This window comes from Dacryopinax primogenitus, assembly GCF_000292625.1.
Source record: "Dacryopinax primogenitus strain DJM-731 SS1 chromosome Unknown DACRYscaffold_17, whole genome shotgun sequence".
Classification (NCBI taxonomy): Eukaryota; Fungi; Basidiomycota; class Dacrymycetes; order Dacrymycetales; family Dacrymycetaceae; genus Dacryopinax; species Dacryopinax primogenitus.
The window spans coordinates 285,769-299,581 of record NW_024467214.1 but is presented as its reverse complement, the minus strand read 5'-3'; the positions used below and the strand labels follow the sequence as shown (position 1 = coordinate 299,581).

The 13,813-nt window shown below is 54.9% G+C and overlaps 4 protein-coding genes across 4 annotated transcripts in view; 3 read left to right on the top strand and 1 right to left on the bottom strand.

The window, feature by feature from the left end:
- The window catches only part of DACRYDRAFT_101579 (SPRY-domain-containing protein), a gene marked incomplete at both ends in the record, with an annotated part of 4,564 nt that extends 1,457 nt beyond the window's left edge, over nucleotides 1-3,107 (bottom strand). Inside the window, 5 exons of the mRNA XM_040767567.1 lie at nucleotides 486-627; nucleotides 672-1,967; nucleotides 2,012-2,676; nucleotides 2,877-2,971; nucleotides 3,030-3,107. Coding sequence (XP_040625870.1) covers nucleotides 486-627; nucleotides 672-1,967; nucleotides 2,012-2,676; nucleotides 2,877-2,971; nucleotides 3,030-3,107 — 2,276 coding nt within the window. The remainder of the gene's footprint in view (nucleotides 1-485; nucleotides 628-671; nucleotides 1,968-2,011; nucleotides 2,677-2,876; nucleotides 2,972-3,029) is intronic.
- Nucleotides 3,108-3,154: 47 nt separating this feature from the next.
- DACRYDRAFT_110303 (PAP2-domain-containing protein) lies at nucleotides 3,155-4,373 on the top strand (the record flags this gene model as incomplete). The annotated part of the gene is made up of 2 exons (XM_040769036.1): nucleotides 3,155-3,977; nucleotides 4,066-4,373. The coding sequence occupies 2 exons, from the start codon at nucleotides 3,155-3,157 to the stop codon at nucleotides 4,371-4,373; spliced, it is 1,131 nt and encodes a 376-aa protein (XP_040625869.1).
- Nucleotides 4,374-5,593: 1,220 nt separating this feature from the next.
- DACRYDRAFT_118271 (uncharacterized protein) lies at nucleotides 5,594-7,315 on the top strand (the record flags this gene model as incomplete). Its single annotated transcript, XM_040770554.1, has 4 exons — nucleotides 5,594-6,590; nucleotides 6,654-6,746; nucleotides 6,809-6,834; nucleotides 6,886-7,315. Exons 1-4 carry the CDS (start codon nucleotides 6,504-6,506, stop codon nucleotides 7,313-7,315), a joined length of 636 nt encoding a protein of 211 aa, XP_040625868.1. The 5' UTR covers nucleotides 5,594-6,503.
- Nucleotides 7,316-9,417: 2,102 nt separating this feature from the next.
- Nucleotides 9,418-11,308, top strand: DACRYDRAFT_24076 (uncharacterized protein). The gene is made up of 5 exons (XM_040773533.1): nucleotides 9,418-9,506; nucleotides 9,559-10,032; nucleotides 10,083-10,186; nucleotides 10,242-10,581; nucleotides 10,635-11,308. Exons 2-5 carry the CDS (start codon nucleotides 9,650-9,652, stop codon nucleotides 11,227-11,229), a joined length of 1,422 nt encoding a protein of 473 aa, XP_040625867.1. The 5' UTR covers nucleotides 9,418-9,506; nucleotides 9,559-9,649; the 3' UTR covers nucleotides 11,230-11,308.
- Nucleotides 11,309-13,813: the final 2,505 nt, after the last annotated feature.

Sequence of the window (13,813 nt, the reverse complement as noted above, 5' to 3'; positions counted from 1 at the left end):
ACAGAGAGAGAACAGAGAAAGGAATGAAGCGCTCACGAAGCATTCCTCGATGAACCCTTGCCCTGGGACAGCGCGACCCTTACCCCGCGACAACGTAACCACGCTAACCCCGTTCCAGGGACAAGAATAGAGTCAACCGCAGTCACGTGATGTACTCTTGGCATCGAAGGACGGACTTCTCCCTCGACCATCCATTGGGCTGTTGGAGCTGAGCACCGCCATCCATTGGGATTGGTCTTCCGATAGTCGGGGCACGTCCACTACGATTTCACCCGAACATCGAGGTTAACAGACCATCCATTGAGGTTGCTCAAGCCTTGGCACACTCTGTCGGACAGAGTCGGATCTGCTCGCACCGGCACAGGTGAATCTGCTGGATCGCAGGTCCTCCGCCGACAAACATGGGCAACTTATGAGTACGCGCGTTTGAGCTCGGAGTAAATCTACCTTCTTCATAATCACACAATACAATCCGATACTCTTACACGACCTCACCGCCAACGACCTCCCTCACGTCAATGAAAGCCGCCTTACCACCCCCAGACTGCCCAAGCTGAGCCATGACCGTCGCGGTCTGAGCCCAAGCGCGTGCGAGCGCCGGGCGATCCGAGTGTCCTTCTGCTCCTACTAGGGTTGAGCGGTGTGTAGCATACGAGGTGGGGAAGACGTACGTAATATCACTTCGTTCACCCACTGAGCAAGCTCTTCCCGCGCCCCAGGGCCGACGAGAACAGCCAGGTCCCCACCCGCTTCCTCCGGCCTCGCAAATCCCAAAAGGGAGAACGTTCTGCTCACCAGGGCGCGCATCTCGGGGTTTGCAGCATCCGAGTATCGGTGATGCAGTACTCTCCCGAAGGAGAAGGCTTCGTCCAGTTCCTGAGAAGGTGGGGTGGGTGCGGGGATAGAGGGCGAGGCAGGTGGGGAGGAAGGTGGGTTCTGACCAGCGTGGATGGTATATGCCGTGGATACGGGGGAGATGGGCGAGCCGAGGGGCGAGGCAGAGTAGGCCAGTACGAGCTCAACAAACTTTCTGCATTCGAGTCTGCAGCTCAGCTCAGAGTATACCTCCTTTTCCGCTTCTCCATCTGTTGGGTCTTCTTCTATCGCACTCTCTTGCACCGCGCGTGTGCGAAGCAAGCCAGGCCAGTGGAGGGCGATCAGTTCCATCGCTGGGTCTATCGAGCCTGCAAGTATATGCGTGGTGATCTCCCGGCGTGCACGGATAGAGTTCATTGGGAGATTCCATATTCCTGCCTCGGTTGTTGAAGTGGACGGCACATCGACGTCCATCGCGCTCGCTGGCCGTGAGATGTCCATCCCTATCACGCTCGCTGCTTCACCCGGCACCCCGTCCTCCCTGTCACGTGTGGCTGATTCGCGCGCCAGCGCATGGACACTCCCAACAAGCGCCTGATGTGCCAGATAATCGAGCACAAGAGCATCCAGTGCCATCCTCAGTTCGTCCTCCTCGCTCCTTTCCACCCCTGTCACGCCCTTCCCTGCACCTGCGGAGAGGGAGACGACAGAGTTGCTGGCTTTATGCCCCTTCTTCCCATCTTCCGCAGCGGAGGAGTCGACAGCTGCACGGGAGGCGATGCTCTCCCTCTTTGAAGACTTCTTCGGAGTTCGCTCGCTTGCTGCACCAAGAGTGAGCCGTCGAGCCCGCCGTCGGAAGAGTGCATCTTCCGCCGCCTTCGGACCGCCAGTGAACCGTACGACCACGTTCCCTCCCCCCGGAGCGTCTTCGTCCTCCAGCTTGACCGCAGCACTGACAGACAGGGGTAATGCGCGGACAGCCCACTTCTCAACTTCCCGCAGCACTGTGTCCTTCCGCCTACGAACATAGCCGTCGACGTCGAAGAGAAAGTCTTTCTGCCCAAAGTTCGCCTTGATACATTCGTTCGGCGAGCGCAGGCCGACGCAGGGCCAGAGTGGGCCGTGCTGCGTGAGTTCTGGGAATATGGGACCTAGAAAGGATTAGCCTAGCTCGATCATAGGACAAAGATCGCACCAATCATAAGCCCGTTCTTGGTGTAGAAGGCCGCACCGGTGGTGAAGTCCACCCCGCAGCCGATCGTGTCACCCGTAGAGAACTTGGGCCCATAGTCCGTATCCGCGTGCGTGCCCGTGAACGCATGCCCATCATCCCCATGATATCCCCAGCTTCCGTACTCCCATCCAGGTAGACGGCCGAGTGGCATGTCTTGCTTACAGAGGCCGATGCTGATGTACCCGTTTAGGCCCTTATCTTGCACCTCGACTTCGTAGTAGTACACACCCACATGGGGTGGAATAGGATGCGACGCCAGCGCTGTAGCTGCATCCCGATCTCCATGTCCGCCCGCGCTGGTGTAGGTGAGCGACAATCCGTCTGAGGACATGGTGAGAAACGGGCTGTGATAGTTCGCATGCCACCGGGCGGGGATGAATATCGGGGTAAAGGGATCTGGAGTTGCCCGCTCAGCTTTGAACTCTTTGCCATCGTGTTCCGGTGGGGTGCCAGTGGGATGAGAGCGTCCACGCCGGTGTGTCGGCGTAGGAGATGTGTCGCTGTCGCTGTGCCTCGCTGTATTCCTCCGCCTCGTGCCTGGTGGAGGGTCACTGACGCCCAGTGAGGGGATAGTGTACTCGATCGGTTTTTGACCGTCAGAGGGAGCGCCGGTGCGGAGGATGGGACTGAAAGTGGAATGGGAAAGGTAGTGGGGGAGAGGGAAACCTGGGGCAGGAAGTGAGCTGAGATAACTTGGACCTCTTGGTCGTAAGAAGGGAGCTGCAAGTGGATGAGGGAGAGTAGCGGAATGTTGCTGTCGTGTGCGTGATGGACTTGTGCTTGATCGACTGTTCTGTGCTGGGGTAGAGTGAGAGAGTGAGCGTACTATACGTGGCTGAGCGGTGGGTGGTGATGGTCGTGGTAGACGGTGATGAGCGAGACTTGTGAGGAGACTTGGATATGACGGTTGACCATCTTGGACTGTATCGTTGTTCATCATGGTCGAGGGAGAGAAGCCAGGGACCACCACACGACACACCTCGCTGTCTCTCCCCTCTGTCCATGTCGACGATGATATGAAATATGGCATCACCAACGTATCCTCCTGAACGATCATCGTCATCCATCGACGTCATTCCTTCTACTTCACTTCTACCCACTCACATGTCCTATCCATCACCCACTCGATCACCCACTCCCTTCCCTTCCCCTCCACGCATCATACACCGTCTCATATATGGTCCACCCACTCCAAAGCCACCTACAGACACGGCACACGTCTTTGCTCTCATACGCTCTTATGCTCCAGACTATGCTCTCACTATACTCCTCTTCTTCATATTCGGTCTCATCGCTCATCGTCCAGGATTCAAACAACAATTCTCAACTTTAGATCCATCCATACAGCATACTTATGCACAACACGAACGCGTCCCAATGTGGGCAGCAGTCCTCATCGCAGCCGTATTCCCCTTCACCTGCTTCCTCTTCATAGGCGGGGTATGGCTCCGCTCATTATACGATTTGCACGCTGCTACCCTCGGTCTCCTCCTTACCTTGTCCCTCACCACTGTCCTCACAGACCTCTGCAAGCTCACCGTCGGACGCCCACGTCCAGACCTCCTCGCCCGTTGTCTCCTCCCTCCCGATACGTCAGACGCCGGTTTCCCCTACTACGGGCTCGTCTCCGCCTCCCTTTGCACCCAAACCAACCAGCACATCCTCAACGACGGCTTCAAGTCCTTCTTCTCTGGACACTCTTCCTTCTCCTTCGCAGGTCTCGGTTTTCTCTCCTTCTACCTCGCGGGGAAAGTTGGCCTCTGGGATAGGAAAGGCCACGCTATCAAACCGTGGATATGTGGTGCTCCGCTCGTGGTCGCAGCGCTCGTTGCTATCAGCAGGGTCATGGACTATAGACATCATTGGCAGGACATTGTTGTTGGGAGCTTGGTGGGGTGGCTCATGAGCTGGTTCGTTTACCGTCTCTGTAAGTCTATCTTCCAGAATGGGGCACGTACCCTCTGCTCGATTCCTGCGCACCTGTCGTCTGATGACCCTACTAACATCCTCTGCAGACTACCCACCCCTCACTTCCCCACACGCTTCCAAGCCCTACGCACCGCGCGTACCCCCATCCGCTCTCTCAGAACATCACACCATCCTCCCACTGCACGTCTACTCTCTCGTCTCCAACCCGACCCTTCCCTCCAACCCAAACCCAGCTCGTGATCCGGAGCTGGATCAGGACACAGTGCCGGAAGGGATTGTACCCAGGGAAGAGAGGTGGGGGAGAGGAACACCGAAGTATACGGCTATCCCGACTGAGCAAGATGTTTGGCGGGAGGAAGAGGGGAGGGGGCAGCCCCAGGGAAGTAGGGTGTAGAGTCGGTGCTGGATGGGATCGTTCCCTGGCGAAGGCAGGGTAGAGGGTGGGATTGGATGGACGTTGGACTGGAGAGGATGGGTTTGCAGCCCGTGAAAAGGGATACAACCCCTGGTGGATACCGGGATTCCGCTGTCGATCTCGAGTTCTCTCGATCGCTATCATGCTTACCAATACGATAATCGCAAGAGTATCCTCCAAGCGCATATCTTGAGGGAATGCTGCTTGTCTAAGTGAGTCGATAGTTGACTATATCGGCATCCTCTGACGATCTTTCAGAAATGTTCATTATGATATATCCCTCCGCAGCATGTATGCGTGTTGTCGCCCTGTGCTCTTACTGTTCTGCACATTCCCGACTCTGGACGTACCCTTTCAAGCGTCCTTCTCTTAACCCTGGCGGATGTGTATCAATAGGTAGGAGAACCCACTTCTGTTCTGTGTTCTGCGGTCCATAACGTCGAGGAACAAGCCGAATTGACGCTGCACTCCAGGAGGAAATGCACGATGTTCGAGAGACCTGCCCTGGCGTATCCTTCCAAAGCCTTGTATTTGCAGCTTTTCTTCTCGTCGGGTTTCCGCGGAGTTTGATCGTGGACTCTGGACATTCTCCTTCGAGCACTGTGCTTTTTACCCTGGTTGCAGCACATCAATCAAAATGCGATCCGCCTGTTTCACGTTCTGCAGTCAATGACGTCGAACTAAAAGGCCGATCTCTTCACGTCAAGGGCAGCAATGACACTCGACGGACATGCCTCGGCTTACTCTTTCGGAACGACCGTGTACTCAGAAGTCCTTTAAATACGAGCGCTTTTTGTCCGAGACTTTGGCCGCTTTTCTCCAAGAGCTCCACCCCGACGGCAGCGTATCAGTCTCCAGAGCACCGTGATCCACTTTTGTCTTTTTCTCGGATGATGACGTTTTGCCGTACGACATCCGAACAATACGAACGGTCAACAATCCCGAAAGAGCTAATAATACTGTCTCAAACTGTTTCCCAATCACTCGCTCGACAATGTCCACCGCCCATCAATATTGTCTTGGCGCTGCTGCGGACGATGGACACACTGCGCAGTAAGAACTTTCCGTGCCTGTCGGACGAGGACGTCTCTCCCCCGAGACCAACTTCCTTTCTGTTCATGAACTCCCGAGACCGGACTTGGCTGTGCGTCAGAAGGACGTGCTGAGTCATCATAGAAGCGCATGCACGTGTCGTATTGGCAAGATCCTAAAATCTGCCTTCGGCGTCTCATTCCCCCCCATAGACAATGGGCTTCTCAACCTCCGAGCTGCCCTTACTCGCCGCCGGCCCAAGGCATGGGAAAAGGGGCCCCACGCCGGCTCCGCTGCGCTCGGACTTGTCCGAACTCCATGCCCGCGAACAGCCGGAGGTACGGCATCCATCAGCTACAGCCAGTCTCCTCAACTATTTTCCAACAATAATCCTCGATCTAGAACGTATACAATACATATGACCAGATGGAAAGATGAGCAACCGGATTTGCGGACTGTTTGTCTCTGTCCGGAAAATTCAGACCTCCGCTTCACCGTGCGGGGCGATCGTTGCAAGGTCGGTTTCGGCATAAGGATTTCTGATGCGAGTATTTCGGTTCGGCCTGATTACTGTCTCCACGATATGGATCGCCTTCGGGGGTGGCTGCATGCTGTATGGGGCAACTCCGCATCAGATCTTAGCTCGAATATTTCTCGTTTTGTGTGTATTTGTCACACGCAATATGCCGAGAAGACGTGGAGGACAGAAGAAGATCGAAGATGTGTTCCTCCTCCCGCCGAACGTTTGTCAGAGGTTCATTCTTCTCTATACCTGCGCTCGGTTGACGGCAGGCATGAATCCGCCAGGAACACTGCAAACCGTCTTCCATCTGCACTGCATCAATTGATGGCCCACTACTGGAATCTCGATGAAAAAGACAGCTCTTTGTCATTGTTATTGACTCGCTCATTCAGGGGTGCAACAACCGCGTTGCTGTTGCAAGCCTCCGGAAACCTCGGAGGTCCTGTTTGAACGCTATAAAGATGGGCCAAATATGGCACTCTCATTTCCGTGGCAACCCCGTGTCTCCGACTCTCTAGCTCTCTCTAACCACACCGTTTGCTCTGCCTTTCAAGATGCGATTCGCAGCTCGCCTCACTATTGCGGTCTCCGTGATCACTGGTGCGCTGGCCTTGCCTCAGATCATGTCGAGCGAGACCTTCGTGAGTTCTCCTTTCTCGCTCAGCACTGTGCTCACAGACTGAACCTTTCACTTGGGAATGAAGGTCTCTACTCCTTCCATTACTATTACTCCTTCCATCACCATTACTCCTTCCATTACTGTTACTCCTTCCACTACTATTCCTTTGACAGACGAGGTCGGTCCCCCCCCTTTTTTTTCACTGTGAAAATGTACTCAATTCGATTCAAACTACATCAGAACCCTCACCCGACGAGTTCGGTTTCGTATGCCAGTTCGGTTTCGTCCCGTAGCTTTCAACTTACTTCGACCGTCAGCTTTGTTTCTGAACCTACTTCGATCATCAGCTTTGTTTCCGAACCTACTTCGACCATCAGCTTTATTTCTGAACCTACTTCGACCATCAGCTTTATTTCGATCCCCAGCTCGGCTTCGATCCCGAGTGGTAGCGGTCCTCATACGGTGCCCACTGGTCCGCACACGGTAGCCACAGCGGGTGGTCCGCACACGGTAGCCACGGCTAGTGGTCCGCATACGGTAGCCACAGCTAGTGGTCCCCACACGGTAGCCACAGCTAGTGGTCCCCACACGGTAGCCACAGCTAGTGGTCCCCACACGGTAGCCACTGCTGGTGGTCCGCACACGGTAGCCACTGCTGGTGGTCCGCACACGGTAGCCACGGCTGGTGGTCCTCATACGGCGCCCACAGCGGGTGGTACCGGCCCTGAGACCACTGCTATCAATTGATTTTCCAAAGCGAGATTCGAAACGGCAGGTTGGTCGACGAGTTTCGGTGTGGCTGCGCATTGAAGGGCTGTCCAATTTACACTTACTTCTTCGGATCCCCTTTGAACATTTGATCTTCTTATCGAGTTCCGGCCCTTAAGCCACACCTGAACATTCCTGTCATTTCTTAGATACGGACTTTTTTTTTAAGACAAAAAGTGGCTGAAGCAGAAACCATCGGAATTTTTTCTCCGCACATAAGCACGTTCTTGACGTCGCCCATGTTGAAGTATGGCCTCATCAAGACCGCCCAGCAATCCTTAGCATCTAACTTCATGGAAACATTTTACCGCGTCTCAGAGAGAATGAGTAATTTCCTCCGATGTCCCCTCTTCGGAGACAAAGTTCCTATGCCCCTCCGGAGGCAATCGCCCTAAATGCCCTGCGTATTCGCGTCGTCATTGTGGCAGTGAGAAAGAAAATCATAGTTAGATAGTTCAGGGGTCCCACAAGTTTTGGATATTATAGTACAGAAAAAGTTTTATAAACAAAGAGCGAAATCTATCTCAGTCATTTTGGCATATTGCCATTATTATAACTCTCAAATAACACCTCTCTTCTTAGGAGTATATATTCTAATTTCTTCAGAACATCATTTGTAAGTATAACTGGAAGACCCCTAAACACTCTCATTCATCTGCCACAAAGACGACGCGCAAATACGCAGCACATGTGACAAAGAGGGGCATTTAGGGCAATTGCCTCCGGAGGGGCATTGTAGGAACTTTGTCTCCGAAGAGGGGGCATCGGAGGAAATTACTCCAGAGAGAATGCGTGACAAGTGCGTCAGTGGGCAAAGAATGGTCGAAGGGCACTTGGGCTGCTTGCAAAACCATCGCTTCCGGAGAGCAGAACACGTCTCCGAAAGGCTCCTAAGGCACGTGATTGGGTTGTATAGGGGAGCTTTCTCTGAACAGCGTTAGTGAAGTCCTCACTACGGGTAGCCGTTCTTTGCTCTTCTTGACGAGTCTAATATATTGACTGGATCAAGCGAGAAAGACACGTTTCATTCGAAAAGAGCGGCAGGACGGGCTACAGGAAGATGGTCAGTTGCGTTAGAGAGTCCATATACCAGCACCTGGCTCCTCAACTCCACAATTGTACCCAACCAAAGGCGCTGGCTGAAGCTCTAGAAAAAGATGACGGAAGTGGCAATTTCATTGGGGGCCGCACTGTCGTCTCTCCTGAAGAGTTTCGAGGCAATAGATAGAACGCATTCAAGAAGCAAAGCTACTAAGCCGGAGTATGACCGCTGAAAATCCGTGGGAATAGCAAGACGGGCTTCGTTGGGGCCGAAAGACGGCAAAGAACTCCGAGCCGAGAAAGGCAAAACAGTCCGACAATCCAACTGCCAGGACAACACGGCTGAATACCAGATGTTATGACTCCCTGCACAGCTTGAGGTTATATAGTACATTGTCGACAGAGCAACTCCGTGCGAGCGAAAAGACCGCGGCTGGGAGGGATATTACAAAGACAGCCCGTGAAAGTATCGTACCATTTCTGAGAGGAAATGCGTCTTTTCTCCGACTTCGGCAGCAACTGCCGAAAAGCGCTCAGACAGGTGATCGGGCGGTATCTGGTCGTAATCTAATCTATTCAGGAAGAGGAAAGGTGACCCGACGTTGAGGAACGAGTTGTCAAGGAAGAAGCAGCGGTCGATAGAGACGAGGTGAAGGTAAAATACCGAATGACAACGGTGGCAACGAGTCGCGAGGGACGAGGGCGGACTTGATAGGCTACTAAATGAAGGCCACGCGAGAATCATGTGCTCACGTGCCTTCCCCCGCGTCGTTGTCAGATAGGGAAAAGGTCGCGAGGGAAGCGCCCTCGTCGTCGTCGCTGTTGTCTTTCGCTTCGTTGGTAAGCAACAACCACCTGCGAGTGTTCTTGTTGAATTTGAGCATGAACGGATCACCGGCCCTCATGCAACCGTGCCTGGTCGTAACTGTCGGCGGCTCTTTGGCACCACCTCTCACGGAAAACCTTGTCAACCATTCCTGTCTTCATGGCTTAAAAGCTTGGCTAAGAACGATGGAGTCTCCCCAGGCATTCGTCCCTCACCCCATCTCCTTTTTGTCCCTGGTTCAACGGTCCCCGCTGCTGTGCAGCTCATCTCCCTCCCTCCTTCACGCTGTGCACTCGCATCGTTGTGAGTATACCCACTTTACGACCCTGGAATGACCTTGCTGATTTTCATCAAGTGGCGTTGACCGCATCCACTCTTTAGGCCGGCCCTCACTCGCATACTTTTGACAGACTGCAAGACAGCGTCCTAACGTTCTTGATTAAAAAATGAAGTTCTCAACACTCTTTGTTCTCGCTCCTCTCCTGGCTGCCCAGGTGCATGCCTTTGCAATTCCGCAAGTGAACGCTCGTGCCGTTGCGGCCCCCGCCAGCAAGGGGAAGACTGTGACTGCGGCTGGTAAGGGCACTGGCAAGGGTGGCGCAAACAACGGCGCTGGTAAAGGCGCCGCGTCTTCGACGTCAGACGCCGCTGCCGCCAGCACTTCCGTAGCGTCGGACAATGCTGGGTCAAACAATGCGGCCGTCTGCGGCAATGACCCACAGACGTCGCTCTGTCTGCTGGCTTCTCAGGTGCAGCCTGGGTTGGAGCAGGACGGCCAAGAGACCCCGGAGGCTGGCCAGGTACCGTCGTTGACATCGTCGAACAACTTGTGAGTTCCATGTGCTCGTGTGCTCTACGAGACTCATGCTATGTGGCCAGCATCAACTTCTGCGCTACCATGCCGAACGTTCCCTTGACGAACGGGCAGCAAATTAAGACAGGCTCTTGCAACCCGACCCCTATGGGTGCCATTATTAGCCAGGGTCAGCTATTCCATCCGATAATCTTGTCAACACTTACTCATGCATCAATGTGCAGATAACATGCCCAGCTCCAAGTTCCAATTTCCTAAGAACTTGGACGTTATTCAATCGAACACGGCCTTTACGATCAGCATGGCTATCAACAACCTGGTGACCGGTAATTTTGTCAGCGCGACGCAAAACTATTTTGGCGCCCCTTCACAAGTAAATAGCCAGGGCATTCAATTCGGTCACAGTCACGTCGTCATCGAGGCGATCGATTCGATTAGCAGCACCACAGTCACCAAACCCGCCGTGTTTGCCTTCTTCAAAGGTCTTAACGCTCCTGCTCAAAATGGGATACTGACTGCCGAGGTTACTGGTGGTCTCCCCGCCGGTACGTACAAGCTGTCGAGGTAAGTCTGATCCTGCCGGACCGGGACCGCTCTGTTTATTGATGTTCTTCCAGCATAAACAGCGCATCCAACCATCAACCGGTGCTTGTTGCTGTTGCTCAGCACGGAGACCTTGACGATACAGTCTACTTCACGGTGTCGGATAATCCGGGGGATGTTACTGCCGGCAACGGGGCTACCGGTAATGCTGGTGCGGGCAATGGTGCCTCTGGCAACGCTGGCGCCGGTGCTTCTTCTTCCAGTGTCGACACCAACACGTCCACCAGCGCGGCCGCTGCAGCGGCGACTACGACGGTTGCTGCTGGCAAGGGTTCCAACAATGCCAGCACGGGAAGCAAGGGTGCCAAGGGTGGGAACAACAACAAGAACACGACTACTTCCGCCGCTGCGACGACCACGACTGCCAAGTCGGGCGCTAAGACTCAGATCGCCGCCGGAGGGAGCAAGAGCAGCAAGACAACTTCGTCCGCCGCTGAGAAGACCACAACTGCCGAGTCGAGCGCGAAGACTCAGATCGCCGCCGGAGGGAGTAAGAGCAGCAAGACAACTTCGTCCGCCGCAGCGGCCGCGACGACGAAGAAGTCCTCAGCCGGGGGTGCGGCAGGGGGAAAGGGGCAGACGACGGTCGCTGAGCCACCCTGCCAGTAGAATGATTCGTTAGTTTGCATTACACGATCCTTTCTTTCCTGTCATCTACATACCCCAGTGCTGGTTCGCTTTGTCTTTTTTATAGTCATCAATGTCAAGTATGCATGTGAAGGATTTCACTTTCATCCATGTATAACCCTCTCTGAGACACTTCGCGTGTCTGGAGCTTGGTCTGACCGCTGAGAGGAACCTATGGCGGTCCACTCCTGGGCAAAGCGGCGTGTGTCAGGTATCAATTGGGATTTGTGAGGTTCAGGAGGCGACTACAGGTACTGTACAAGGTGCATGAGACTACAACCGCGTGTGAGCAGTCGAAAGTTAAATAACAAACACGACCGGGACATGTTTTACATGCCCCATCAACAACCCCTGCATGGAATTCGGACACGTCAGCTGGGAGGAAGCTCAAGGGAAAGAAGGCTACCAGCAGTATTAGGTAGGATTAGCTTCGGCCCGGGAAGGGTCCGGAGTCCGGAGGGCGGTTCTCTCGGGGGTGTGAGTACGAGGACGAGGGAGCAGAGGAATCGTTGCGGCGGGAGGGGAGCCTGGGGGATAGCCTTTGATGAAAGAGGTGGATAACATACGATAAGATACGTGGACCATGCTGCGTACGATCGGGCACAGCCTGTCCTAAAGCAGGGGAGTAAGACCGCTGCATGGTGCGTCAGCGGGGAGGGAAGCTTGATCAAGCCAAGGCTGGTGCAGGGTCGAGGGTATGTAGCGTATATAAAGCCTTCTTCTTGGAAGGTGGACGTCCCCCGCGCTATCACTTTCCGTTCCCCCCTTTGCTGGCTGCCTGTGTATGTGCACGGGATGACGTCGCACACACTCACGTCGAATTGTCAGCTGTGCTTGTGACTCTTTCTGGCTGCCGGGATGGGTCAGGGGTCTGGGTAAGCACGGATCAGGTGAAGTTGGGAAGAGCGCAACGCCGGTTGTCCGGTGAATGCCGATGGGGCGGGAGATGACGGCTAGAGGATGATGGTGGCGACTACCCCGCGGGAGCTGTGTGAGCGGGCGCCAAGTGGGAAATTACCCCTTTCTGATTGTGGGAGATTTAGAAATAGGCTGGGTGTGCCTGGTGTGACTTTTCCGTCTTTTGTTCTTTTTGGCGGCTGATGACCGAAACAGGAAGGGACATGATGATGACGGAAGCAAAGTGGTGCCGTGTGTGTATGTGTAAGGCGGGATCAAAGAGGAAGAGAGGGGCAAGTCAGCTCAGATCAGCCCTTTGGACGGTTGACCCCCCAACGCTCACCCCCAGCTGTTCGCCCCTCCGTGGTTTGTGTGTGCCGATCCCCGTGTGTCCCGATATTCCATATCCAACCAACTCTTCATTAGCACACCGCACAAAAGAAATCAACCGCGCTCCCCTCCCCCTCGGGCGCCAATCCCCTTACCCCCTCCCTCCCTCCCCACCCACGCGTCTTCGTCGTCTCCGTTCCCCTCCTCATCGCCTATCCCCGCCTCCTCACCGCCTCCCTTCCTTCCTCCCTCCCCCCCTCCCTCCTCCTCCCCTCCCCCTATCCCCCCGCATGGCTACCCAGTCCCCACAATGGGGAAACCCAGAGCACATGCAACATCTTTTCATGGTATGTCCTTCCCCTCCCCCGCGTGTCATCCACCCCTTGTCCCTTACCCCACTCCCTTCCAGCACAGGGACATGGTAGGCCAGGCCACGCCAGAACAGCCCGACCTAATTCGATACAACGCTGGCACTCCCCACGCTGCGAAACCTGTCAACCCTCAAGGTCCGCATATATCCCCTTCTTCCCTCCCTTCTGACCCCGATTGTACTAGCGATCAACCCCGCTCAATTCGCAGCGCACATGGCTGCCCAGGGCGTTCACCCCAGCGCTCCAGGCCAACAAGCGAATATGTCTGCACTTCCGAACATGATGCCGATCATGTACCCCGGTCATCCCTCCTCTCCCATGCCCACCGCCCAGCATCCCGGCTCCCAAACGCCGGGAATGAATGGTTCCCCAACAAGTGCGAACGGAACCTCCGCAAGTCCTCCGAAAGGCATGCCATTCCAGATGCAGTCTGGATTCTCTCAGTACCAGCACCCGCATAACCTCACTCTCCAACAACAAGCGCTCCTTCATGCCCAGATTCAACATCAGCAGCAGGCCGCCGCACTCGCAAATCAACGCTTGGTCGGTACGCCCTCCGCATCCAGCGCGCCGAACGGGATCGTGAACGGCTACGCGCCCAACGGACAACAGGGAAACCGCCCGCACTTCACTCCCGAGCAGATGACCGCGAAGCTCAACCAGCAGATGCAGGTGTTTCGCCTCGCCCAACAACTGGGGATGAGCCCACAGGCTGTGAACGCTTGGAACGCCCAGCTCAAACTCTATAATGTGCTTGACCATGGGAACGCTGCTGCTGTGACGGAAGACCAGCTGAGAAGTATCAAGGTTGTCCGAGAGGCTCAGATCAAGACTGAGAGTCCCAAGGCACGCTTCGCCAGCGTTGACAAGGAGCTGCCTACTAGCACGCTCGGGAAAAGGAAGGCAGACGAGGAAGAGGTAGAGGAAGACACCTCCCCCCTCAAGCGCGCAAAGGTTGACGTTCCCGT

Bases quoted from the DNA above. Each gene is read 5' to 3' on its own strand.
- DACRYDRAFT_24076 (XM_040773533.1), top strand. From the start codon at position 9,650: ATGAAGTTCTCAACACTCTTTGTTCTCGCTCCTCTCCTGGCTGCCCAG. The intron at 10,033-10,082 runs GTGAGTTCCATG...CTATGTGGCCAG, and splicing joins TTGACATCGTCGAACAACTT to CATCAACTTCTGCGCTACCA. The intron at 10,582-10,634 runs GTAAGTCTGATC...ATGTTCTTCCAG, and splicing joins GGTACGTACAAGCTGTCGAG to CATAAACAGCGCATCCAACC.